At 34.2% G+C, this 25,715-nt stretch overlaps 2 protein-coding genes across 2 annotated transcripts; both read left to right on the top strand.

Annotated features, from left to right (window-relative positions):
* The first annotated feature begins 344 nt into the window (after nt 1-344).
* On the top strand, nt 345-16,903 carry LOC122008097 (COP9 signalosome complex subunit 6-like). Its single transcript, XM_042563699.1, has 9 exons — nt 345-718; nt 863-951; nt 1,819-1,912; nt 10,030-10,091; nt 10,182-10,260; nt 10,381-10,473; nt 16,305-16,405; nt 16,536-16,591; nt 16,693-16,903. The coding sequence occupies exons 1-9, from the start codon at nt 445-447 to the stop codon at nt 16,775-16,777; spliced, it is 933 nt and encodes a 310-aa protein (XP_042419633.1). The 5' UTR covers nt 345-444; the 3' UTR covers nt 16,778-16,903.
* A 3,485-nt stretch (nt 16,904-20,388) lies between these two features.
* Nucleotides 20,389-24,057, top strand: LOC122008096 (probable WRKY transcription factor 2). The gene is made up of 6 exons (XM_042563698.1): nt 20,389-20,718; nt 20,791-21,295; nt 21,689-21,874; nt 22,111-22,913; nt 23,057-23,215; nt 23,369-24,057. Exons 2-6 carry the CDS (start codon nt 20,837-20,839, stop codon nt 23,955-23,957), a joined length of 2,196 nt encoding a protein of 731 aa, XP_042419632.1. The 5' UTR covers nt 20,389-20,718; nt 20,791-20,836; the 3' UTR covers nt 23,958-24,057.
* The last annotated feature ends 1,658 nt before the right edge of the window (nt 24,058-25,715 follow it).

Genomic DNA, 25,715 nt, shown 5'->3' with positions numbered 1-25,715 from the left:
TTCATCTGACAATCCAATTTGAATTGATCTGAAAAAATTCAAATTCATATTGGATATTTTGGATTCAGGTCAGAGTTTAGATTGGAGGGTTTTTGGATTAGAATCTTTTGGATTAGGTCGGGTCGGATTCGGGTTGATCCAAATATAGGATTTATTTGTTTTTTTGAGATTAAATTGAATTTTATTTTAAAAATTAAGATATTTTTATGTAGATTAATATTAATATTAATGTTAGTATGTTAATAATGAAATATTACGATTAAAATGAAGAATTATAGGAAATATAGTAAAAAAAATTTATTTTGAATCGGAGTTTCGAATAGAATTCGGGTTTATATCAGTTCAAGTTGAGTTAAAAAAAAAAAATTAAAGAGAGGAGGGCAGAGAATTGCGTGGTCTGTTGCGACTCCTGAGGCATCGTCGGCAAAGAGGGGCGACGCAGCGATGGCGTCCTCGTCAGCGGGAAGCGGTTTGACCTACAAGCTCCACCCGCTGGTGATCGTCAACATCTCCGACCACCACACCCGCGTCAAGGCTCAGAATCATCACGCCTATGATGGCAGCAGCGGCGGTGCTGCTGCTGCGACCCGCGTATTCGGGTGTGTCATCGGCGTCCAGAGAGGTCGAACTGTTGAGATCTTCAACAGCTTCGAGATCCTCTACGACCCCCTGACCCACTCCCTTGACCGCTCCTTCCTCGAGAAGAAGCAAGAGCTCTGTAATCAAACTCCCATGCCCTATTTCCCTGACCACTTCCATTTCTGCATTCTAGATTGCTGAGGGTGTTGGTTCTCTTTGATTGCTGTCTAGGGTTTTGTTGTTTCGTGTTAGTTTAACTGATTCGCGCTTGATTCTGGCGCAGATAAGAAGGTATTTCCGAACTTCTATATACTGGGTTGGTATTCGACAGGTAGCGAAGTACAAGAATCAGATCTGCAGATTCATAAATCTGTAAGCTTGACCACTCATATAGATCTCAATTGCATGTCATGATTCTATTTTGTTTTTTTATTTAATTCTAGGAACATTACATGACTTATTTTCTCTGCCCATTCTTCTTGATCAGAAAAATGCAACTTTTTTTTGCGGCCTTGCAACTTATAACAGTGATCAAAATGACCTGGATGAATGAACAGTTTAACCTTCTTTTTTTTTTTCTAAAAAAAAATATCATATTTCCTAATCTCTGTGAGCACTATCTTTATTTGCAAACTATGCTATGTTTTTTTAATTTTAATTTTTTTTTCTAAATTCTGATTGTTAGATTATGTTCATTTCCTCATGGTTTCTATTTGATTTTTCCCAACTTTCAGTTATATTACCTTGATTCTATTTGATTTTCCCAACTTTCAGTCATATAGCCTCTACTACATAAGTTATATAGCGTGTTTGTAAGACTGCTAAACAATTGGCCACATCTTATTCTATGACATATTCTGTTATTTATGGTTTACAAGCTTTTTGTCCATTCCTAAATGTAAATTATGAAAAAAGATTGATGTGAAACTGGGTCTATTAGGCATTTGCAGGATTCTATTGCACCTTTACATATAAATGATTTTAGAAAGCCTAATGTCTCAATAAATTTTAACGAATTTATAATCTATCTGAAATTAAAATTTTCACAACAGAATTCTTCGATACTTGAAATTGTGATAGCCTCTCTCTATTATGATTTTGTTCTTGCAAGATGCATGTTTTTCTTGTTTTAGTCTTATGTTGCTTCTGTTATATGTTACACATTTCTAATGATCTTAATGAGGATATAGTAATTGCCCTATCTTTCTAATTTTATTTCTTATGATTTTTTTTAAGCAGTTGATGGATATCAATGAGAGTCCAGTTTATGTTCTTCTAAATCCTGTGATAAACCATTCTCAGAAGGATCTTCCAGTTACCATATATGAAAGTGGTATGTGAACTTGCTCTCAAAATTGATCTGATGTTATAAAGATGGTTATCATAGTTTCTTGTTTTTGATGCTAAATCGTCTTGTGAGTGTCCATGCTTCTTGCAATTTCAATGATCAACATGTACTCACATAGTAATTCCATTTGATTTAGCCTTGACTTTTTTTTTACAATTGAAATTACCTCCAATTTAAAGAGTTTTATAAAAAGTATGTCCATAATGAATGTATTTTATGGGAGATAGAGTTAGGAAAGTGTTGTAAACTCTATTTATGTAATATTTCTATATTAGTAATATCAAGCAAGTTAGGCAAAATAATTCCTTTCACCTTTATTCCCTTCGTAGAAGATCCCAGTTCTCCTCAATGAATCCAAAGAATTTTTAGGTTCTCCTTTCTCCACCCAAACACTCATCTTCACCAATGTATTTGATCCTGTCTGCTTGTGAATATCCTTAACTATCAATACCATTGCCATTCCATGGTGACACATTTTAATGTCTCAGAGATCCTTATAGCAGCTCACTGCAACTCCTACATCCTCACTACAACTCAAATAGCTCTATTGAAGTCATATGACCTATTTGGAAACCACATAATAAGTATAACATCAAGAAGAAGAAAACTTGGCATTTGTTTGGGAAGATCCACTATGAATACTTTTTGACTCAACAACACTTGTTGGATGTTTCAAGGATGCATGCCCTGCCCACTTCAGTCTATGATGCCAATACCATGGTCTTGTTCTCCATTCACTTTGTCTCTTCTCTCTTTGTGCTTACTCCTTTTTCCCCTCTTGGATATGCCTCCCTCTTGTTTTTCTTGAGGTTTTTGTTGATTGATTACCGTCTTCTTGAAGAATGAGTTTTAGTGTTGTTGGAGGATTTCCTTGTACGGTTTCTAGTGCTGAACTTTGTGGTTTATTGCAAGTAGAAGATCATCTGTATTTGCTTCATTCCCCACGTGTTAAGCTTTAAGCCTTCTTAGAATTGCAGTCTTTGGCATCTGACGATATAGACTTATGGCATCTCACTCAGCAATTTGGTTTTTATTGAACGTGGTGATCTTGGACAACTTAAGTAGATCTCTCTTTGATCTAGTAGGTTCTAGAAAATTCCATTTGTGCTATGTTTGCCGTTGATGTTGTTGGTGAGTGTGCTTTGATAGTCTTTAGCATTACTACAACAACAACAACCAAACTTTATCCCACTAGGTGGGGTCGACTATATGGATCCTTTTACGTCATTGGGTTCTATCCCCTACTATATCATCATCTATACTTAAATAAATTTTATCTTATTTTATTGTTGTTAATCAAATCTTTTTTTTATCTTTCTCTTCGTTTCACATTGCCCAACATTTATTGGTCGTCTAAACACATGTTTGTACCATTTTAAACGTGTCTCTCGGAGTTTTTTCTCAATAGATGTAATTTTGACTTTCTCTCTAATGCTCTAATTTCTTATTCTATCCATTCTCGTATGCCCACAAATCCACCTTAACATTCTCATCTATGCAATTCTCACCTTCTCCTTATGTGCTCAAGTCATAGTCCAACATTCAGCATCGTATAACATAGCAAATCTAATTGTCGTTTTGTAGGTACGTTATGATTACATAAAACACCTAACGCTCTCCTCCGTTTCAACAATCCTTCTTGTATTTTATGTAAGACATCTCTCTTAATCCCTCCATCATTTTACAAAAATGATCCTAAATACTTAAAACTCTCAGTTCGAGACAACTCGTCATCTCCTATCTTAATAATTGTTTCATTACATTTAATATTGCTAAATTTAAATTTTATATATTCTGTCTTTACTCTACTAAGCCTAAAACCTTTCATTTCCAGTATTTCCCGCTAAGATTCTAGTTGAACATTTACTCTTTTAGGTGTCTCATCTGTCAAAATAATATCATCTGCAAACAACATACATCACAATACTGTATCTTGAATGTGTCTAGTGAGTCGTCCATAATTAGTGTAAAAAGATAGGGACTTAGAGTTGATACTTGATGTAATCCTATCTTTATTGGAAATGCTTCAGTTAACCTGCTTGAAATCTTCACTTTGATCGTTACATCCTCATACATATCCTTAATTAGTTTAATATATGTTACACTAACACTATTTTCTAGAATTCTCCATATAATTTTTCTTGGACTTTATCATAAGTTTTTTCAAAGTCAATGAATACCATGTGTAGATTTTTTTTTACTCTTTATACTTTTCAATTAATTGTCTGAGAAGATGTATACCTTCTTTTGTCGACCTTCCAAGCATAAACGAAAATTGATTTTCGATCACCGTGGTCTCCTTCCTTAATCTTGTTTTTATTACTCTTTCCCAAAGTTTCATGATATGACTCATTATTTTAATACTCTTATAGTTTGTACAATTTTGTACGCCTTCCTTGTTCTTATATAAGGGAACTAAAGTACTTATCCGCTATTGATCAGATAATTTTTCCATTTTTAATATCATGTTAAATAATTTTGTAAGTTATTCAATACCTTGTTTCTTTAGCCACTTCCATATCTCAATTGAAATATCATATAGTCCAACGACTTTTCTATTATGCATCCCATTTAAAGTTTGTTCTACTTTTGGAGTTTGAATTCTATGATAAAAATTTAAATTTCTATACTCAGATTTACTTAAATTACCTAAGTTAAGTTGGTCACCTAAACGTTTATTAAAAAGTTGATAAAAATACATTTTCCATCCCCCTTTTATTTCTTCATTATTTACTAGTTTCCCATTACATTCATCTTTAATATATTTTATTTGGATAAGATCTCTTATCTTCCTTTCTTTTAGTTTAGCTATTTTATAAATGTCTATTTCTCCTTAAATATCTAATTTTCAATATAACCGTTCAAAAATTTTATTCTTTACTTCATTCACTACTTTCTTAGCATTTTTTTTTTTTTGACTATTGTATATTTTTTTAAGTTTTCATCGTTCTTATAAATATATAATTTCTTATAAGCTATTTATTTTTTTCTTCACTTTCTCTTGTACTTTCTTATTCCATCACCAAGATTCCTTACTTGGTGATGCATGTCTCTTTGACTTACCGAGTATATTCTTAGCTACTATTTTCAACTTTGATACCATCTTATACCATATCGTATTAGAATAACCGTATATTTCACCAAATACTTGTACTCCTACGTTCTTCTTAAATATATTTTGCTTTTCATCCTTTAACTTACACTACTTAATTCTAGGAGTCATTTATTTTCCTTCTATTGATACTATGCTTGAGGTGTATATCCAACATTATAGGTAGTTAAGTTTTCTCGAGGGATGATCTTGCAATCTTTACAAATCTTTCTATCTCTCTCCTTAACTATAAGAAAGTCAATTTATGATTTATTATTCCAACGTGATTTTTCTCTTTTCTTAAAAAATGTATTAGCTACTATGAGGTCATATGTTATCGCAAAATCCAATATAGTTTTTTCTTCTTCATTTCTCGTTCTAAACCTATAACCCTATGTACCTTTTTCATATTCCTCTTTTTTCACTTCAATATATTTGTTTAAATTGTCTCCTATTAAAATCATTTCATTTGACAAAATTGTTTATAATACTTTATCTAGTTTGTCCCAAAATTTTGATTTGGTAGCTTCATCTAATCCTACTTGAGGTGCATATATGCTAATTACGTTCATAGTTTCTTTTGTCACTACTATCTTAAAAGCTATAATTCTATTCAATTTTCAAATCCTTTAACGAACTATCTACAACAATATCCACTCCATTTCTTGTTTTACTTTTTTTTCTGTGTACCATAACTTAAAACCCCAGTTATCTATCATCTTTTGTCTTCTCGCCTACCTAGTAAAGTATCTAAAATTTGAGTTCTACTTTGTCAAAGTTAATTGGCACTAGGATAGTTGACAGGGCCCATTTTGTCGCATTGATGCTAGTCATGCTTTTGCTTGTATGCTAACATATGGTTCTATCTCTCAATCAAGGTAAAGTGTAGCATTAGAGCCTATCATCACACAACTCACTAGGGTGTGCTATATGCCTATATCCAGTGTTTTAAATGGCGGTCGAAGCAGCTGCCTAGGCACCGCTTAGGCAAGAGGCGGGCATCAACAGCACTGCCTCAGGTTGAGGCGGTGCTTTAGGCGGTAACTCACCTTCTTCCGCCACCGTTGTGCCTGGAGGCGTCGCTACTGCCGTTTCGCCACCGCGACACATCTGGATGCATGACTTGGGCCTGACGATGAGTTTGGATGCGTCGTGCGAGCTCGGACGTGGCGTGCGAGCCCTGTGATGCGTTCGGACGCATCGCGCAAGCCTGGACACATCACCCGAGCTCGGCGATGGGCCTGGAGGCGTCGCCCAGACCCGGTGATAGGCCTCGACACGTTGCTCAGCCCAGTGGCGTGTCCGAACTGGTCACGTGGTCCCGACGATGTATCAAACTCGTCACCCGACTGAAACAGAGTACACGAGTAAGTTTGATTAAATTACTTTACGTTAATAATTTTAATTAACTTCTAACTATGATTGAGATAATTTAAATAAGACTTAATTAAAATCTAATAAAATTATCCTATTAATTATATATATGTATATAGATTAAATATTTAATTTTTAATTGATATATTTTCTTAAAAGTAAATATTATAAAAATAATGATTATTTATAATATTATGTATAAAAAAGTAAAAAATGTTCAACCGCCTAGGCACTGCCTAAACACTGCTATGTCATATCCGATCCTAATAGACACAATGGTATAGTTTGTCAGTGCAATTGATCTTTAGGAAGCTTGACCGGAGGGGTGATTGTTGATCCAATTATACTCTTGGGTTAGATTTGATGTGGTTGATAAAACCATTTATCAACCACGGGCAAAATGTTTAAGATAGATAAAATTAATGTTTTTTTTCTGATTTTTGATAGTGTGTAGTTTGGTAGATAAGAAGTCTCGGAAGAGTGAACTAAGAAAGTCTACTACAAGAGGTTTTGGTAAACAAGAAGTCTTGGAGGAGTGAACTTCTACTAGTTGAAAGTTCAAGAGGTCTTGATAGGTAAAAAGTCTGAGGAGTTAACTCTTGGCGGGTGAAGTCCAAGGGCTCTTAGCTGATGAGAAGTCGTGATAGTGAACTCCCGACAGGTGGAACCATGGAAGTATGGTAGTCCTTGTTGAGTGAACTCATAGATAAGAAGTCTCGAAGAAGTGAACACTTGATAATAAGTCCTTGAGGTGGAACTCTTGGAAAGTTTAAGACATCGAAGACCAACAATGTGTTTGAAGAGGTGCTAGCTCAGGTAGATCATGTAGGACTCAAAAGTATAACTTTATGAATCGAGGCTTGTCAAGGAGGTTTTGAGGGGAGGAACATGATTCAACATGAAGATATGTGAGATAAGAGAATCGAGTGAAATGTATTTTGGCTTTTAGGTAGAAGTGTTCTAGTTAGGCGTGTACTTGACCATAGAACAATTGTTCTAGGTAAAAGTCGATGAATTATCTTGAGGTTTAGCATGTTCAGATGTCGATATCTCAATTGATTAATCGAGTTGATGTTATTTCGGCTTGTTTGAGAACAGAAGGGTTTCTGTTTAGCTTAAGTCAACTAAATGACATAATAGTCGATTGATATTGCCTGAGTAGAATAATTAGTTACAATGTTCTAAATTTCAGACTAGGCGACTCGCCTAGGCGCTAGGCGGGCTGCCAACCTCACTGAAAAAGTGTTACTGCGACAGAATCGTGCACGAGCGTCGATCATAAGAGGCCTCCGCCAGGGCCGAAGCATCGCGGGATGCTTCTGGCGCCACATCGCTGGACCAACACGTTCCTTTTACGGAAAAATATTTAATTAATTTAAATAATTCTCATCGAAGTGTGATATTTCAAATAGGGTTTTATAAACCCTAATTAAATTATCCCAATAAAATATATAAAAAATATATTTAAAATTAAAATAATAATAATAAAATTTATTAATTGATATTATGAAAATTCTTTTTTTATTGTTTTACATTTTATTTAAAAATTCTAATAAATCCGATTTATATTCTAATTTTTTAAAATTATTTTATTATTTTACTGTTTAATTGATATTATGATATTTTTTAATTATTTTAAATATATATTATTTAAATTTATAATTAATAAATGAATAAATAATTAATTTATATAATTATGATATATCGATTTTAATTCAAGTTATTAATATATCAATTTTCTTTAAAGAAAATTATATTTAATTATTTGTTTAACAATATTAAGTTGTTTAATAATTGAGAAGAAGAAAAGGAGAATCATAATAATGATATTGAGTTTATGTCCGATGAAGAACAAGTTGTTGAAAATTACAGAGAAGAAGTAGAATAAATGCGTGATATTTTATTAGTTGTATAATTTTGAACTCATTTTAAATTTGATGTTATTGTTTTGGAGTAATGATATGTGATTTATTATGTAATTTATTTTAATACTATGGAATCCGCCTAGTGGTGCCTAATCTCCACCTAGGTGGCCTAGCGCTAGGCGCTGGTATGGTGCTTGACTAGCACTTAGCTTTAGAACCTTGATTGGTAAGTTTGAATTTCAAATCGACAAGGGATGGTCATATGATTTTGTGCGGGATAAATTCATGACAGAGGATATGAGTTAACTGAAGGCAATTGTAGTCAATCAAAACTTTATCAATGGTGAAAAGGTTGGACAATTATCTAAGTGAGTTCTCACAATATATACAAGCGATTAATGACAGTCGTTTAAAGATTCAATCACGAATTATTCACATTTCAAGTAGTCAACTTTGACCGTCACTAGAAGAATTAGGTCGCAACCTAGAAAATCAGTCATGAATTAGTAGATTGAGTTGAAGGTTAATCTAGAGGGGTCAATTGGAAGGTAATTGAGTCATAGTCGATTGACTGCAGGATTGAGTCATCTAGTTGAGAAACAGTCATGGCAGATGGTTCTGAGATTGTGTTGGATTTGGCAATTGGCTGGAACTTTTTAGTCGACTCAATTGTTGGTCAATTTGACTCGATCCATAAACAAACACAAAATTAATTTTCATGTCCACTACTCTTTATCCTGTGCCTATTGCTGCTATACTGCTATCTGAAGTGTTGCACTTGCACTCAATCACTATGAAGTTTTCTTTTGTCGGTTATTTTATATATTGTAGCTCTTCCTTCGAAAAAGAGAGATCTATTTGATTTGTAGATTTATGGTCAGTTTACTTGAGAGAGCGGAAAGCAAAACTAAGGAAAAGTTTCTGGAAAAGTTTTCGTCGTTTACTTCATTAAAATTTCCAAAGGGAATAGAAACGCAATCTATTAGCGGATAATTTTGAAGCCAAAATCGATCATCTCAAAATCTGATGGAAAGCAGCGGATGCAAAAAAAAATGACGCATGTATCTCTTTTCATTCACAAAATTACACCATATACAAAAAAAAATGACGCATATACCCTTTTTAACTTACAAAATTACATCATGTACCTAAACAATAATGTATGTACCTTTTTTTATCTACAAAATTACGTCGCATGTATTCACCTTCCTCTATCAAAGTAAATAAGCATGTAAAGAAAGAGATTTCTTCACCCTTTCTCTTCTCTTCCTCTGAGGATTCCACCATATATTCCTTTCCCTTCCTCATCTGCACTTTGGAGTAAATAGAGCATTAATGATTGACTTTGCTATCGAGTCATAGGCCATGGAGTAGGAGTCTTTGTTATGAAAATATTTGTGTTAGCATTGCATTGTATATACTGTTTATTTTTTTACTGCTTTATTTCTTATATTTTAATTGCTAACGCATTGTTCTTAAGGTCTTGCATTTGCAAGATCAAAATAAAGATTTGAATTTACAGTTGCATCTATTCACCCCCTCTTGACACAACGATCTCAGCATAATTTTGGTTCATATATGCGTGTGATTTTGAAATTCATGTGTGATTATTCAATGGCCATGCAAACTAAATTAGCAAACTTAGTTGCATACATAAGTTGTCCATTTATATTTGCTTTAGATGATTTAGATTTTCAATTCATTGCTTGAGGCATGACTAACAATTAGCTTTCTTTATTTCTTGAAACTGCTATTTGCTCTCATCTTACCAGAATTGCACATTATTGATGGAATCCCCCAGCACATATTTGTTAGATCAAGTTACACAATAGAGGTGCTATTCATTATTTTGGGTTAGCAAGCTGTATTTCGGATGTTAACTAGTCATAAGTAGCTAAATGTTTTTTTTCCCTTTTCATTTAAGACTGTTGAAGCAGAGAGAATTTCAGTGGACCATGTAGCACATCTAAAACCATCTGATGGTGGATCTGCTGCAACTCAATGTAAGCCTCCATCTGGCATTTTTCATTAAAGATCGTATATCAATGTTTATTTTGAGCTTATGAACCATTTTGATAATTATCATAAAATGGACGAAACTGAAATTCTTGGACCTTCAACAGTGGCTGCTCATCTTACTGGCATTCATAGTGCCATTCAAATGCTGAATAGCAGGATCAGATGCATTCATCAGTATCTTGTTGCTATGCAAAATGGTAGGCTCACTGGTTTACATTAGATCTGTTTGCCATACATTGCTTTTTGCTATTGCAAAGTTGTTCCAAATGATTGTGCCATGTTGTCACATGTTTATATCTTTTGACTTTTAGACAAGCATATTTGAATATTTTACTGCTTTGCTCCAGAACTAATTCTAGAAATATGTACTGAATACTAAATTACATTGATGTATACAATATCATTGATTATGTATGTTGGATCGGAATCCATATGTTCTGCAGTGCCTTGATTTGTGTTATTGCCTCTCCCACCTGATTTGATTAATATATTGGATTATCATAATAATATGTTTCAATTAGATTAGTTAAATAAAAGGATAGTTGAGGTAAATTATAGAAAACTCGTGATACTAGCATAATGTGAAGCTTTGAGATGACAACACTGTGATCATTTATCTAGACATGATGCCCCCGGGGCTATGGTGCAGCGGCAGAGCATCCAAGTTGTCACTTAGGCACCCATGATTCGAATCTCAGTTATGACGTATTTGCAAGAATTTTTCCTCCAAATGGAGCACGCAACCAAGGGATGCTGGATTTATGGGCTATCCGCCGGGAGTGCTTTCTGATTTACTCTGGTGGCCGGTGGAAAAATTCCGTGGGGCCGGGCTGGTCACCCCTAGGGCTAGCTGGGTTTATCATCTAGACATGATATCAAAGAAAGGGCAATGCGAGGTCCCGGAGAAGGGCTTATTTATCTAAACAGGATATCAATTTAAAAACATAGCTTCAAATGGTTCCTGCTATATCATCATTAGCCAAGTCAGTAACCATATGATAGATTTACAGAATTGAGCAACAGTCGAATCCTAGCAAAAGCCATGGAAATATCCTCCCACATAGGAGCTTGTTCGGATTTCATCTTTTGCAGAATTATGTTTATATAACTACCTAAAGCTCTTCTCATCATTGTATTGATAACATTGAGGGGCAGGCTAGGGAGAAGATACTACTGGGAGGCATGTACGCTCTTATATTGCATTAATTTTCAATGTTGATGTCATGACCGTTGCCAATGCATCCATTATGAAATTGATTTTTTCCGTTGCTGATTTCATTGTGATAACATGTTCGAATGGTGTTGTACAACTCTTTGATTGGAGAAGCCTTTATCTGATACCTATGCCTTGGTATGAATGTTTAAAGAAGACTTAGGACTATGATTTAATTTTTAAAATTCGTCAAATCTTGCCTAAGCTATATATATATATATATATATTTATATATATGCAATTCACCTAATAAATTGTATATAGGGTCAATGATATGCAATCCACCCCGTAAAGGATTGAATATATATATATATATATATATATATATATAAGCTTTATTTCTGGATGCTTGAGGATGAATTTTGGTGCATGATAAATGAATCTGTCAAGCAAATCTCTATAAGCTCAGGTCAATCATTCTCTGAAATCTTGATTCCGGATTACTGATGCTTTTTTTTTCAGAAATCCATTTTTTCATGCAATGATTTGATAGTTGACACAAAGTGACTTAGAATTTATAGGTGGCACATGGATATCATTTCACCAAGGAGATTTTGGATTGCTATGGTGCATTTATTTACAAAATTCTTATCTTCCTTTTTGGCATGGTTGAAAGTTTATTCGGCACAGACTGCAGTATGCTGACTTAGGGTTTCTTCTAGTGTTGCTGGAATGTTCCTGGTGTTCTAAGCTGTTTAAAACTTGTTGGAAAGAACCTGCTATTGGATTCTTCATACCTCAAGATACTCTAGGCATTGTTATGATGTTGAATGTGTTTAGGGCAATCTGAACAGTCTCTAAACTTTGAAATGGCAATGCTGAAAATCCTGATATATAAGTTAAAGTCCAGATGTATGATAAAACCAATTTTGGAATGCGTCTTGCCAATGTATTGGTCTATGGAATGTGTGGTCTGATTAGAATGAAGCTAGGTAACCAAATTTTGTTTGGATGAGGGCATGCTTATTTGCTGGTAAATTGATTATGATTGTTCAACACAGCATGTATGTTGGCTAATATAGATAGGCAATTAGTCTTTCTACTTGTCATGGTATATTGTAGCAATTTAATAGAGGCAAGGAAGGTAATGCAGGGGCATTATGATTGGTTAAGCTGAGAGGATTCCCTAGGCAAAGCTAGACCACAATTCACCTATTGCTTGTAACCTATCATGGTTTCGTTAGTAAGGAATTAACTTCACCCAGTGATCTGATAGTCATTGATACATGGTCGACTTGACACAAGTATTTGTTGATTAATCATGGGTGTGTCCCTTTTATGTCGTGGCAATTTTCGTAAGTGGTTATTCACCAGGAAGGAAAAACATAACGGCAATTTATCAAAGGACGCATGTAGATTTCTAAATTTATCAAAAGACGTACGCTACTTTAGTATTTACCAAAGAGCGCACCTTTTTAAGTACATTTTCTATTTTATCCTTCTCACAAATCTGACTTTTTTCTTTTCACTGTTGTTTCTCGCTCTCTCTTTTATTTACTCTCTCCTATGCATGCAACTAATCTAATGAATATGCTCTCCATTGTTATTTTGTCATTCCTAGTGGTGGACAGAGGATTTGAAAAACCTAAATCTCTCTTTCTTTCGTTTTTTCCTTTTTTTTTTCTATTGTTGGGCTTGATATCTCCCCATATTAGGCCTACATTGTGTTAGGGTCGATTTGTAGCTAGGAGGGAGGGAGGGAGGGGGGGGGGGGGGGGGAATAGTTCGTCGCATTTCGTTTGCTTGCTTCGGTGTTGATGATATGTAGTAGAAAGAACTCGAAACAAGACTCACAACGCTAACACATAGATTTACTTGGTATCCACCTCAAGAAGAGGTGACTAATCCAAGGATCCACACATGACACACTCTCCACTATGAAAAACACTCCTTCTCGGTAACTACCGAAGGCGGAGAAGCCTTGTACAATCTCTCAATACAACAAGAAGAAAAGAAGAAACAAATACAAAGAATATCTTACAAGATTTTACACAAATGAAACCCTAGCTAGCTTCTTCTTCTTGTGTGAAACACCTCTTGACCTTGAAAGTGTAGCAACACTTTGCTCCAAGAAGCTTCAAGAACTGTCGTAAACATGTGAGAAATGATCGCAAGGAGTAGAGAGTTGAGAGCTATCGAATCACTGCGAGGAAGAAGGCTTTTGTGCGCTTTCCTTCGCAACGGTCATATCCCAATCGATTAACCAATCGATTGGGAGGCTTGAATTGATCGACTGATCGATTCAGAGTGTCTCTGTGCTCTGCTGGAAACTGCCTGAATCGATCGAACGATCGATTCAGGCTTTCTCGCGATCGCATGAGAAAACCAGCCCCCAATCGATCCGTGAATCGATTGGCGGTGCCCAATCGATCGGCTGATCGATTGGGTAGCATTCTGTGCTCATGATTTTGCTTCCCAATCGATCGATCGATTGGGCTAGCCTTCAATCGCAGCCCACCTTCAATCGATCGGCTGATCGATTGACCTTCCTTTGACTTGCTTAACTCAAGTTCAAGGTTCCCAAACCCAACATCTGGTCAACCATGACCTGTTGGGACTTCTTCATGCCTAGCATCCGGTCAACCTTGACCTGTTGGGACTTCTTCACTTAGTGTCGGATCAACCATTTGACCCACTTGGACTTTTCTCCTTGTGTTAAGTGTCCGGTCAACCTTGACCCACTTGGACTTACTGTCTCGTGCTAAGTGTCCGGTCCTCCATGACCCACTTAGACTTTCTTCCACCAGATGTTCGGTCACCCTTGACCCATCTGGATTTCCTTGTGCCAAGTATCCGATCACTTCTTTGACCTACTTGGACTTCTCAACACCAGGTGCCCGGTCAACCTTGACCCACATAGATTTCCACGTGCCTGGCTTTACTCACCAGGTCTTTGCATCTGTCTAGCTTCATTCATTAGGACTTTCGCCTAGCTTCACTCACTAGGATTTGCACCTAGCTTCACTCACTAGGATTTTCCCACTGCCCGAATTTACTTACTAGGACTTTTACCTACCTAGCTTCACTTACTAGGTCTTTCACTTGGCTTCACTCACCAGGATTTCCCAACTGCCTAGCTTCACTCACCAGGATTTTTCAATTGCCTAGCTTCGCACACGGGCCTTTCATCTGCTTAACCTCCAGTTAGAACTTTCCTAGTCAAGTATCCGGTCAAGCATTTGACCTACTTGACTCTCCTTCACATCTAACTGATCAGTCCTTGACCAGAGGAGAATTGTATCAACAATCTCTCCAATCGGACGATTGCTCCTGCAATCTCCATATATTGTCAAACATTGAAACCTAAACATTAAGACTCAAATTTGAGTCAACTCAAGCTTAGTCAATCTTGACCTAGGGGATATTGCACTAACACATTGAGCCTGATATGGGGAGATATCAGGCCTAACGTGGGCCTTATATGAAGAGATATTAGGCCCAACGTGGGTCTGATATCTCTTCATATGAGGCCCAACAACAGAAAAAAAAAAGAAAAAAGGGAAAGAAAAAAAAGAATGAGAGATTTAGGTTTTTCAAAACCTCTGGTCCACTATTAGGAATGTCAAAAATAATAATGGAGAGCATATTTGGACTCCTTGCAATTTTAGAAATTCACATGACCTGAAATGACTGCAATCTGATGTCTCTAGATCGATCAATGGGTTTCGGTCAAAACCACCGATCGACCTAGAGACCTCAGATTGCAGTCATTTTAGGTCCTGTGGATCTCTAAAATTACAAAGAGTCCAAATATGCTCTCCATTATTATTTTCGGCATTCCTAGTGGTGGATCAGAGGTTTTGAAAAATCTAATTTTTTTTTTCCTGTTGTTAGGCCTGATATCTCTTCATATCAGGCCCAGAGATATCAGGCCTAATAACAGAAAAAAAAGGGAAAAAAAGAAAGAGAGAGATTTAGGTTTTTCAAAATCTCTGGTTTATCATTAGGAATGTCGAAAATAACAATAGAGAGCATATTTAGACTCCTTGCAATTTTAGAAATTCACAGGACTTGAAATGGTTGCAATCTGAGGTCTCTAGGTCGATCAGTGGATTTCGAGCAAAACCCATCGATCGAACTTCTATGAAATTAAGAAGTATCTTATGTGATTGCATGAATGTGTGCAAATGCAATATAAAGAAATAAGACAAAATTATGTACAACAATTGCTCATCGGTTGATACTTCTCCATTTTTTTGTTGGAAAATGTATTCCCTCTGTCCCAGTTGTGGGATTTTATCCATCTTCTGTTAAAGTGCTCCAGTTCCCTTCCTCTTAATTTTGTGCTCTCTTCATGAATTTGGTTTCCTCTGTGTTTTTCTTTCTTGGTGTGACATCAATTCATTTAACCCTTTTGTACCCGTGAAGAACCTCCTGGGCATTGAATGATGAGCATTTGGATGCTCTCTTTCCTCAAACTGTAGGATAGTATTTTGCTTGTTGGTGCTATTAATTATTATAAGTGCTTTCAATTATGAATTATTCAAAAGAATTGATTACTAGATGACGTTATGCTATCTTGCAGTATCTAAGTTAGATCATATGGGGGCATGTTGTTTCTATGTGCTTTCAAGAAAGCATTGAATTGGCTTCATACCATGTACAAGTCAAATGTAGTTTTATTATATGGCTTGTGCTATGCATACCTCATGACTTTTGTTCTTTGCCTCTATTCATTGGTAAATTTCATTCCAACTTGAAGAAGCAAACATACAAGAGATTTTACTTATGAAATCATTTGTGCCTTTACTTTCTAGATGTTATATGCATTGAACTATATGAGTAACTAATTATTGGTTGCATTCTGACATCCAGGTGATGTCCCTCTATATAACTCAATTCTCAGACAAGTCTCGAGCCTTCTGAGAAGACTGCCAACCATGGGATCAGAGAAGTTTCAGGATGATTTCTTGATGGTCGGTGGCATGGCTTTCTACTCCCCCGAATTGTTCTCTGCTCATTTTGACACTTGTTCACCTTCGGTCAAACATTTTATTTCCTGGCATCCCACAGTTTGAGTTACTGAACAACTTTGTTCTTTTGTAGGAATACAATGACACTCTTCTTGTAGCATATCTCGCTATGCTGACCAATTGTTCAAGGTATGAATGTCTTTTAGAATATTTTACATAACAATTTACAACACTATTAAAAACCTCTAGTTTTTATATCTGGGCAACATTTTTTTTCCCAACTTGTGCAGCACCTTGAATGAACTGGTCGATAAAGTCAACACCACCTACGATAGACACACCCAAAGGGGAGTAGGCCGGACTGCATTTATCTAGTTTTACAATGATTTTTTCCTTGGCAAATGCTCAATGATTTTCATTTATTGGATGGATGTAGAGTTGGGATTTTGTTATACCTAACTTATTTATCAAGGACCAAAGAAAAAAACTTTTTTTTGTTCATTTCTGAATTACTCTAGAAGAGGGTCAAAATCTTATATTTTTCTTTCATCACTTGGTTCTCGGGTACTGACTCTCTCTCTCTCTTTGTTTATTAAAATGGCAATATGATAGTAACATGGTATATATGAGTAAAGTAGAGAAAAATTTCCAATCAGAATTTGAATTTTGCATATAATCTCCACTCATAAAAAATTTTGTTTTCACTCTCTGCATGCAAAGTTTTATTTGTTTCAACTTCCTCATGTAAATATTATTATCTAATTGCCTTTAAATTTTTTTTAGTACAAAATGTCTAAAAATGAGTATAATTTAAAGAAAATCTAGTATATTTTCTATCCAATTGAGTATCATTTAAAGAAAATCTAGTATATTTTTAATTAAAATTGTCCTTCGTATATTTTAGGTATAAATAGGCTAAAAATGAGTATAATTTCTATTAAATTCAGTATTTTAAACTAGAACCGAGTATATTTTCTATTAAATTGAGTATGATTTTTTTCCTATTTAATATAATTCTTCCTAAATTCAGTACCATTTGACATAAATCTAGTATATTTTACATCTAATTGAGTATCATTTAAAGAAAATCTAGTATATTTTACATCTAATTGAGTATCATTTAAAGAAAATCTAATATATTTTTTATCTAATTGAGGTGGAAAAAGAATCGTACTCAATTTGATAGAAAATATACTAGATTCTAGTTTACTCAATTTGATAGAAAATATACTAAATTCTAGTTAATTGTACTGAATTTAAGAGGATTTATACTCATTTTTAGATTTTTTATACTTAAAATATCAGGGACAATTAGATAAGTATATTAGACTACGAAGTGAAAAGAAAATTTTTTTCCAATGGGGAGTGCATGCAAACTTGTGTTTGCTAATGGGTACTGCATACAAATTTTTCCATATTATATCACGCTAGCAAACAGGTTACGACACCTATATTAATATTTCTGTAACTCTATTTATTTATTTTTAAAAAAAATTATTTTAAATTTAGAGAATTATTTTTCATTACCTACTATATCAATTATTTTAAAAAATTTATTATTTTTTAATTTTTTTTATTATATTTATGTAATGAGTGAAAGGATGAATAGAAGAAAAGAAATTAAAAAGAAATATTATTTTATTAATAAGATAGTGGTGAATTATTATTTATTAAATTAAAATTTAAATAGATAAAATAATTGATGTAATTTTTTTTTAGTTATTTTATTTAAAATTTAGGATAAAATTGTTTAGATAAAACAGTTGATGTGAATGCTCATGGAATGTGAGGAATATAATTTCTTTTTAAAATTCAATTTAATTTTGGATTTAATTATTCTAGAACAATCTCCTTTCAGATTTTTAGAATATTTTTTGAGTGTACACGCTCTATTAGATGGTATGATATAGTATGATATCGATGCCACATCATCATTTTTATATTCAGAAAAAGGAAACTTATTCGGGCTTATCCAAAAGAAAATTAATATGTTATATTAGACATTAAAAAATTTAAATGTTCTACTACATTTAATTAATTAATATATATATATATATATCTTAATTATTCATCGAAGTTTATCAATAAAAATCTTATTTAGTTATTTACTTTAGATAATCTACGATTCCCGAATAATGATCTATATTCTACACGTCAACAAAATGGAGATTTTTATTGTTTACTTTAGATAATCTACGATTCCCGAATAATGATCTATATTCTACACGTCAACAAAATGGATATATAACTCAGAATTAGAAAATGTTTTAACTAAAAATACTCCTAAAATTATTTTAAATTGTAAAAATTAAATAAAAATGGAAATGTCTGATATTTTATAAAAAAACTATATATATATATATATATATATATATATATATATATATATATATATATATATATATATATATATATATATATATATATTTTTTTTTATAAAAAAAAAAAAAAAAAAAAAAAAATAAAAAAAATAAAGTAAAAAAATAAAAAAAACCTACCGTTCAAATTAAAAAAACGTAAAGTGAAAAAAAAACTAAAGTTAAAAAAAAAAATATTAAACTAGATTATATATTAAAATTTTCAAATAAATAAATTTTTATTACATTATTTCGGTTGAATCAAATAATATTAAGGTATATTTTATTCTCCATAATCTTAATGATTATATGATAATTACGGACTTTATAATATGTCCTTTTAATTATACAATTATTATTTACTATTAATATAAATCTTTTAATCCTCAAAACAGATCCATGAAGTTCTTTTAGTTGAAGGAAATAATAGATATTTAAGGCATGAAAATCATTCCACTTTATTAATTATATATTTTGTGGCATTTCAAGAGAGTCTTTGCATCGTAACCCTCCATAGGATAAATAATTGTGTACCAAATTGAATGCAATTTGTCTAATCAACGAAACCATGTTAACACACTTCAAATATGTGAATTTCCATCAAGAAAATAATTTCTCTTTGGATGATAATGGCACCCATAATATCTTATCCCAAATCGTCGTCCAAATCAACTAGATATTTAAAAACATGATTAAAAAAATTGGCTTTTATCCACAAAATTGGAATTTATTTCAACAAATACTTATTTCTTTACTCACATAATTAATAATTGGCTAACTAACACATTAACAATAATAATAAAACTCATATTAATTTTGACTGATTCAAACATTAAGCATTCGGATAAACGAACTGGCCGCTGAGGCATTACAACAGATCTGAGTTTGCGGATCACTTTAGCCACAACATATAAAACGTCTTCATCATGAAACCTGGGAGAAGAACTGAAACCTTAATTTCCTCTTTCTCTTTCTCTGAGGTTTCAAAATCAGTTTCATAACATTTCTCAGTGCTTTAAGTTTATCGTCGTCATCATCCCTTCCACACTCGAGCATGCAACCAAAGGCATCATCTTGTATTTTCCTAGAGAAACATCCATAATCCTCGTTAGTTCTCCAGGTTCGATCTCTATGGTTTTTCTTTATAATTTTTGATATTTCATTTTTCTTCGTAAGAGCAATGATATGTTCAAGCAAAAGTTCAAAGATAAACATATAAAGTCATAATCCATCATTTTATTTTTTATGGATTTATCATCTTATGTATCTATCCTTGAATTTTTCCTTGTGAAAAAGATTTTTATAAAAAGAATGCCTTTAAGATTATATGAATACTTACTAGTCGACATAAACTATAATAAATACCTACATCCAATGAGAAATGGGAAGAAGATATAAAAAAATACTTAATTATCTATAGTAAAAGAAAATTTATTTAAATATAAATAATAATAATATAAGTGATGAGAATATTTTAATTTTAAAATTATTTTTTAATAATATTTAGTTATTTAATAAGTAAATATTGCAAATTTAAACAGACGGGATCGCACTGTCCGACGAGAAGCCCGCGGTGTCTCTCGTTCCCAACGCATCCTTCCTTCCTTCCTTACTTCCTATTTTGCAGCTTCTTCCTCCTTTCTCGCCTAAATCGCTCGCACGTCTAATCGTCTCTCTGTCTATCTCTTCTCTAGAGAAATTTGCTTTTTTTCTTCCTTCTTCCTGCTTCCTTCCAAATTGATGCCATTTTGTTGGTTCCTATTCCTTCCTGTTCCGAGCTTGGCTTCAGGATCGTAAATTTGCATGCTTTTGGAAGCTTCGTCTCGGCTGTTTGGTGGCTGCATTGGCTTGCTGGACCGTGATTGGCCCTATAGTTGGCAGCGCTAGCCGGATCGTGATTTGCCCTAAAGTTGGTAGCTTTTTGCTGCCCAGCGTTCACCCGGAAGATTTCGAATTGAGGTGAGATGCTGTTTGTTACCTAAAAGATGAATTTGGTGTGATAAGATTTTTTTTTTCCTTTTCATTCCTCAGAATCGGCCAAAGTTTCAGCTGAATCAGGATGAAAGCTGAATAGATAATGGTTGAGATGGAAAATGACAGCGGCATGATCGGTAGCTGGCTGCCTTCAAATCCAAGCTCGAGAACCCTATTGTCAAGCTCTTCGACTGAAGATTTTGGCTCTAGATCGTTACCAGCTTTCTTGGTAGAGAATGGAAATTTGGGGCTTTCATGGAACCCTGGAAACCAAACGGTGGGTGTGAGCTCAAAAACAGAAGGTGAGGTTGGAGCCAATTCCATTAATTGCCTCTCGCCTCAACCGAAGTTGTTTGGTGACTCTAAATCAAGCTCAATTGGAGGGCTTGCACAGAGGATGGCAACAAGAAAAGGTTTCAATGTTCCCAAGCTTGATACAGCTAACATTCCATCCACTAGCACAATTTCATCCTTGGAAATTCCTTTGCCTTATCTGACAATTCCACCGGGTCTCAGTCCTACCGCATTGTTCGAGTCTCCAGCTTTATTTTCAGATATATCGGTGAGATGCTACCCCCGCCATTACCTTGTATTTATCAGTGAATTCATGATGCATGTATAAATTCTAATGGATCTAGTTTAGAAAAAAATGTGGAGCTTTTGTTTCAATCTTATCCAACAATCACAAAGTTGTTGATGCTAAATAGTCTTTGATACTTGTTTCTTCAAACTTGTAGATATGAAATAGTTTTCTTTAAAAAAGAGTTCAAGAAAATGGATTTCACCCAATTATCATACTGGCTTTTCCTATGATTAATGGCATGAAGCCATTGAACTGGTAGTGATGTCTATATCTTGTTATCATCACTATAGAGATTGGTGAATGCGTACTTTTATGAATTAGAAAGAGTAAATCACACCTCTTGAAATTGATACATAAGTGTCATATTTCTAGGATCAACCATCTCCAGCCACAGGCAAACTTGAATTTTTGGAGTATCTTTCTTCAAACACAATGCCTGTCTCATGTTCAGCAGCGTTTGCAAAAAGTGAATACAACATATTTGAAGACATCTCTGAAGCACTTACTTTCAAGACCCCTTTAGAATCCGATTCACATCACTCTAGATTGCTGAGGAAGGTAATATGATGTAACTTGTTATGAATTCATACTTTTCTCTTGAATCATTCCTATATTTAGAATGCCCTATGGAAATTGGTATTCCAGGATGAGTTTGTAGCTGGATGCAGGAATAGCTAATGTATTGGATTTCATAAAGAATGAAATAGATTTTTGTGCGAACCAAGCATAGCTAGACCATTCCTTTCTAACAAATGTCCATATTAATGTTGTTACTTTTTTCGTTACCGATTCAGCTTGATCTACCAAGCATTGAAGGGGATGTTCAGATGGGAATTCCCACAGAGGCACGAAAAGTTGAAGCTGGCAGTAAGAACTTTCAATACCAGCCAGAATTCTGCATACCATCTGGTTCTTCTATTGCAACTGATAAAAAAAATACTACAAATAATGCCATCCTACACCAGCAAATATTGGATGTTGTTGCGGTGAGTGACGAGCAAAACGGAGCATGCCCAAAAGGGGGACTCTCTGTAGCTCTTGGGACTCCAGCTGAGGATGGATATAATTGGAGAAAATATGGGCAGAAACAAGTAAAGGGTAGTGAATGCCCGAGAAGCTACTACAAATGCACACACCCGAAATGTCAGATGAAGAAGAAAGTGGAGCGGTCTCATGAAGGCAGAATCACTGAGATAATCTACAAGGGTTTCCACAACCACCTGAAGCCTAGCCTTAATCGCCGGGTTGGTGTTCCTTCTTCGAGTCTATTCAATGACCTTCAGAGTGATGGCTCAGAACAACCTGACTCACTAGCAAGTTTTGATGAAAACCCAATAAAAGGAAGCTTTCAAAGTGGTAATGGATGCCAAGATTGTTTGGGAGATGGTCTGGAGGCTACTTCAGCTGCATCTGTTGCTGCTGAATTCTGTGATGCTTCTAACACCTTGCAAGAGAATCAAGATGGCAATCATTCATCGCCTGATTCTATTGGTGTTTCTTCCACAATGTCCAATGATGAAGAAGATGATCGAGAAACCCATGGCAGCATCACCCTTGGTGGTGATGGTGATAGAGATGAACCTGAGTCAAAATCTAGGTAACAATTGCAACTGCTTAAAGTTTGCCTTCTCTTTGTTGAGCAAGAAAAATTCTATCTTTTGGGCTAAATTCGGTAATCTATTTATTCGTGTCCATGTCCAACATAACTCAGTTGTTTTACTTTCTTTCATTCTGATTCAGGAAGCTAGATGCTTGTGTTGTTGAGATAAATGCCGCTTCAAGAACAATTCGTGAACCAAGAATTGTGATTCAGGCAATTACTGAGATTGACATTCTTGATGATGGATTTCGTTGGCGAAAATATGGTCAAAAGGTTGTAAAAGGAAACTCAAACCCAAGGTATGGCAATCTCAGATAGTTGAGACTAACATGGCTTCTTATTATTATTATCATCTTCACGTTGAAACTGCCAGACCTAGTTTTCTTGGTGTCTTGTCTTGAGCTTGTAAAATCTGTTCCTAAAAACATGAAGATGCAATTTTTTGGTTGCAGGAGTTACTACAAGTGTACCAACCCTGGGTGTTCGGTCCGAAAGCACATCGAGAGAGCTTCACATGATCTGAAATCAGTGATCACGACCTACGAGGGCAAACATAACCATGAAGCCCCAACGACAAGGAGAAGCAGTCATCCAAACTCTGGCCTCTCAAATGCAGCATCTAGTTCAGCTACCCAACCTCTCAGTCTTCTGCAAAAGCATGAGCCAATCCAAGACAGATTTGCAAGATTCAACACTCACACTCCTCTCACTGCATTCAACTTTCCGCCAAGAGATCAGTTAGGAACTGCTACCGGCTTTCCTTTTGCTATGGAACAGCCAAGCTTGGCCAACCTTGCTATGGCTGGATTCAATCCCATGGCAGCAGTGAAGATGCCAATTTCTCCTCCACTCCATTCATTTCGAAACCATGGGCATCCGATTGAAGTAGGATACATGATGCATAAAGTAGAGCCCAAGGAGGAACCTTTGCCAGGTCCATTACTTCCTGTGCCAAATTCTGTGTCAGTTTATCATCAGATGATGAGCAAGCCTACAACTGTTGTAGAATGCAGAAGCAAAGATGGTTATTCCTTTGGTTAAGTTCAATTCAAGAATAGCAAAATAAATGTTGATTTTTGTGGTTGCTAATGATAATATGCACTGATACCAGAAATAAAACTTGATTCTTTTCTTTAGCTGATACTTACTTTTCCTCTGACCTGCTAAATTGTAACCAAACCATGATGCACCAACAGACTGCAGTTAGGTGTATACCTGTGGAAGCTTATTATTATTATTATCTTCTTCTTCTTCTTTAGTAATCTACTTTACTACTTATGAAACAATCCATTCATATCCCTATTTCATTAATTGATTATAAAACTAATTTCTAGCTAATCATCATCAACATGATCAAATTCCAGCCATAAACTTTGTCAAGTTTTGAAGCAATGGTGCACACTTGGATGCAACAAATAATAAACATTTTATTACATACATCTTAATTATTGTCATTAATTTGAATGTGATACAAATCAATCACATAATAAATGGCAATCTAGCAAAAAAAAGTTAATTAAAATTTGATAAACTATATGATAATGATGAGCACTCTAATAATTCATGGTAGAAAAAAACCTCATTGTAAATAATGTAGTAGTTTTAGCATGATATAGTAGTTTTTGTCTAAAATTGATATATGCATCTAAAGCAGTCTAATTGTTGGGAATTTTTTTTAACTAATAAATTGGATAAGGACATAATGGTTATTTCACTAGTAGGTCATTGTAAATTAATTTCTTAAGTGAATAACAAATTAATATCTAAAATTATTTGAGTAATGAATGGTTGGTTTTGTATGATCGGACAAAATTATTGGCTCGCATATGAGCTAGGTTCATGGACATGAATATACGAACATTAACTCTAGTGTATGTGAATATCAATCCACGTGAAACCATTAAGGAATAAAGAAACCAAAATTAATTTCTTAGATGTGACTGCGAATTAATTCTAATTTCTTTACCCCTCAATGATTCACGCGGATTGACATTTTCACATATTTGAGTCAGTATTCGTGTATTAAGATTCATGAACTCAGCTTATGTGCGAGTTAATACTTTTATCCAATTATACCAAACTAATCTTTCATTACTTAATAATCTTAAATATTAATTTTTATTTATCTGAGAAATTGTTTTATGACAGACTACTCGTAAAATAATCATTCTATCCCTATTCAATTTATTGATTAGGGAATTAATTTTCAAACACTAATTTTTAAACAAATATTCAAATGTGTTTCTTAAACCCTCTAAAGTTGTTATATGTCATATTTTTACAAGTTAGATTAGGATCATAACTTAAAATTGTTATATCGACCTAAAGTAGTATGCTTTTATTCAATTTAAACCAATTTAGACTATGTAACCGTGTTTAGAATTACTATATGTTCCTAAACAAGTTAAAAATAATAATAATAACATAATCAAAATATACTTACTTTTAAGATTTTTGAGAGGTTTATAGGATACAAAGATGTTTTGAATGAACTTGAAACCCTAATTTTTTTTAAAAAAATAATATTAGATGCTAGTGGGATGCTGATGGATAGATGTGCAACATAATCTTTATATATATATATATAAAAGAGAAATAAAAATGAAATAAGTGAAATTTATTAATGACAAAAATAAGAAGCAACATTATCAATTTGGTGAAATTAAAGAGTTGCAATTATATTTGATGCAACACGGGTAAACTCGATCGGGTCATCGCCCTATCATGACCCTGTATGTTGGGTCGATGCCCTTCATAGCAACAGGATTCTAACGAGCCCCGACTTCCTTTATTTGTGAG

The sequence above is a fragment of the Zingiber officinale genome, chromosome 8A, assembly GCF_018446385.1.
Source record: "Zingiber officinale cultivar Zhangliang chromosome 8A, Zo_v1.1, whole genome shotgun sequence".
Taxonomy (NCBI): Eukaryota; Viridiplantae; Streptophyta; class Magnoliopsida; order Zingiberales; family Zingiberaceae; genus Zingiber; species Zingiber officinale.
The sequence above is the reverse complement of the archived record's forward strand: the minus strand, read 5'-3'. Positions and strand labels throughout refer to the sequence as shown.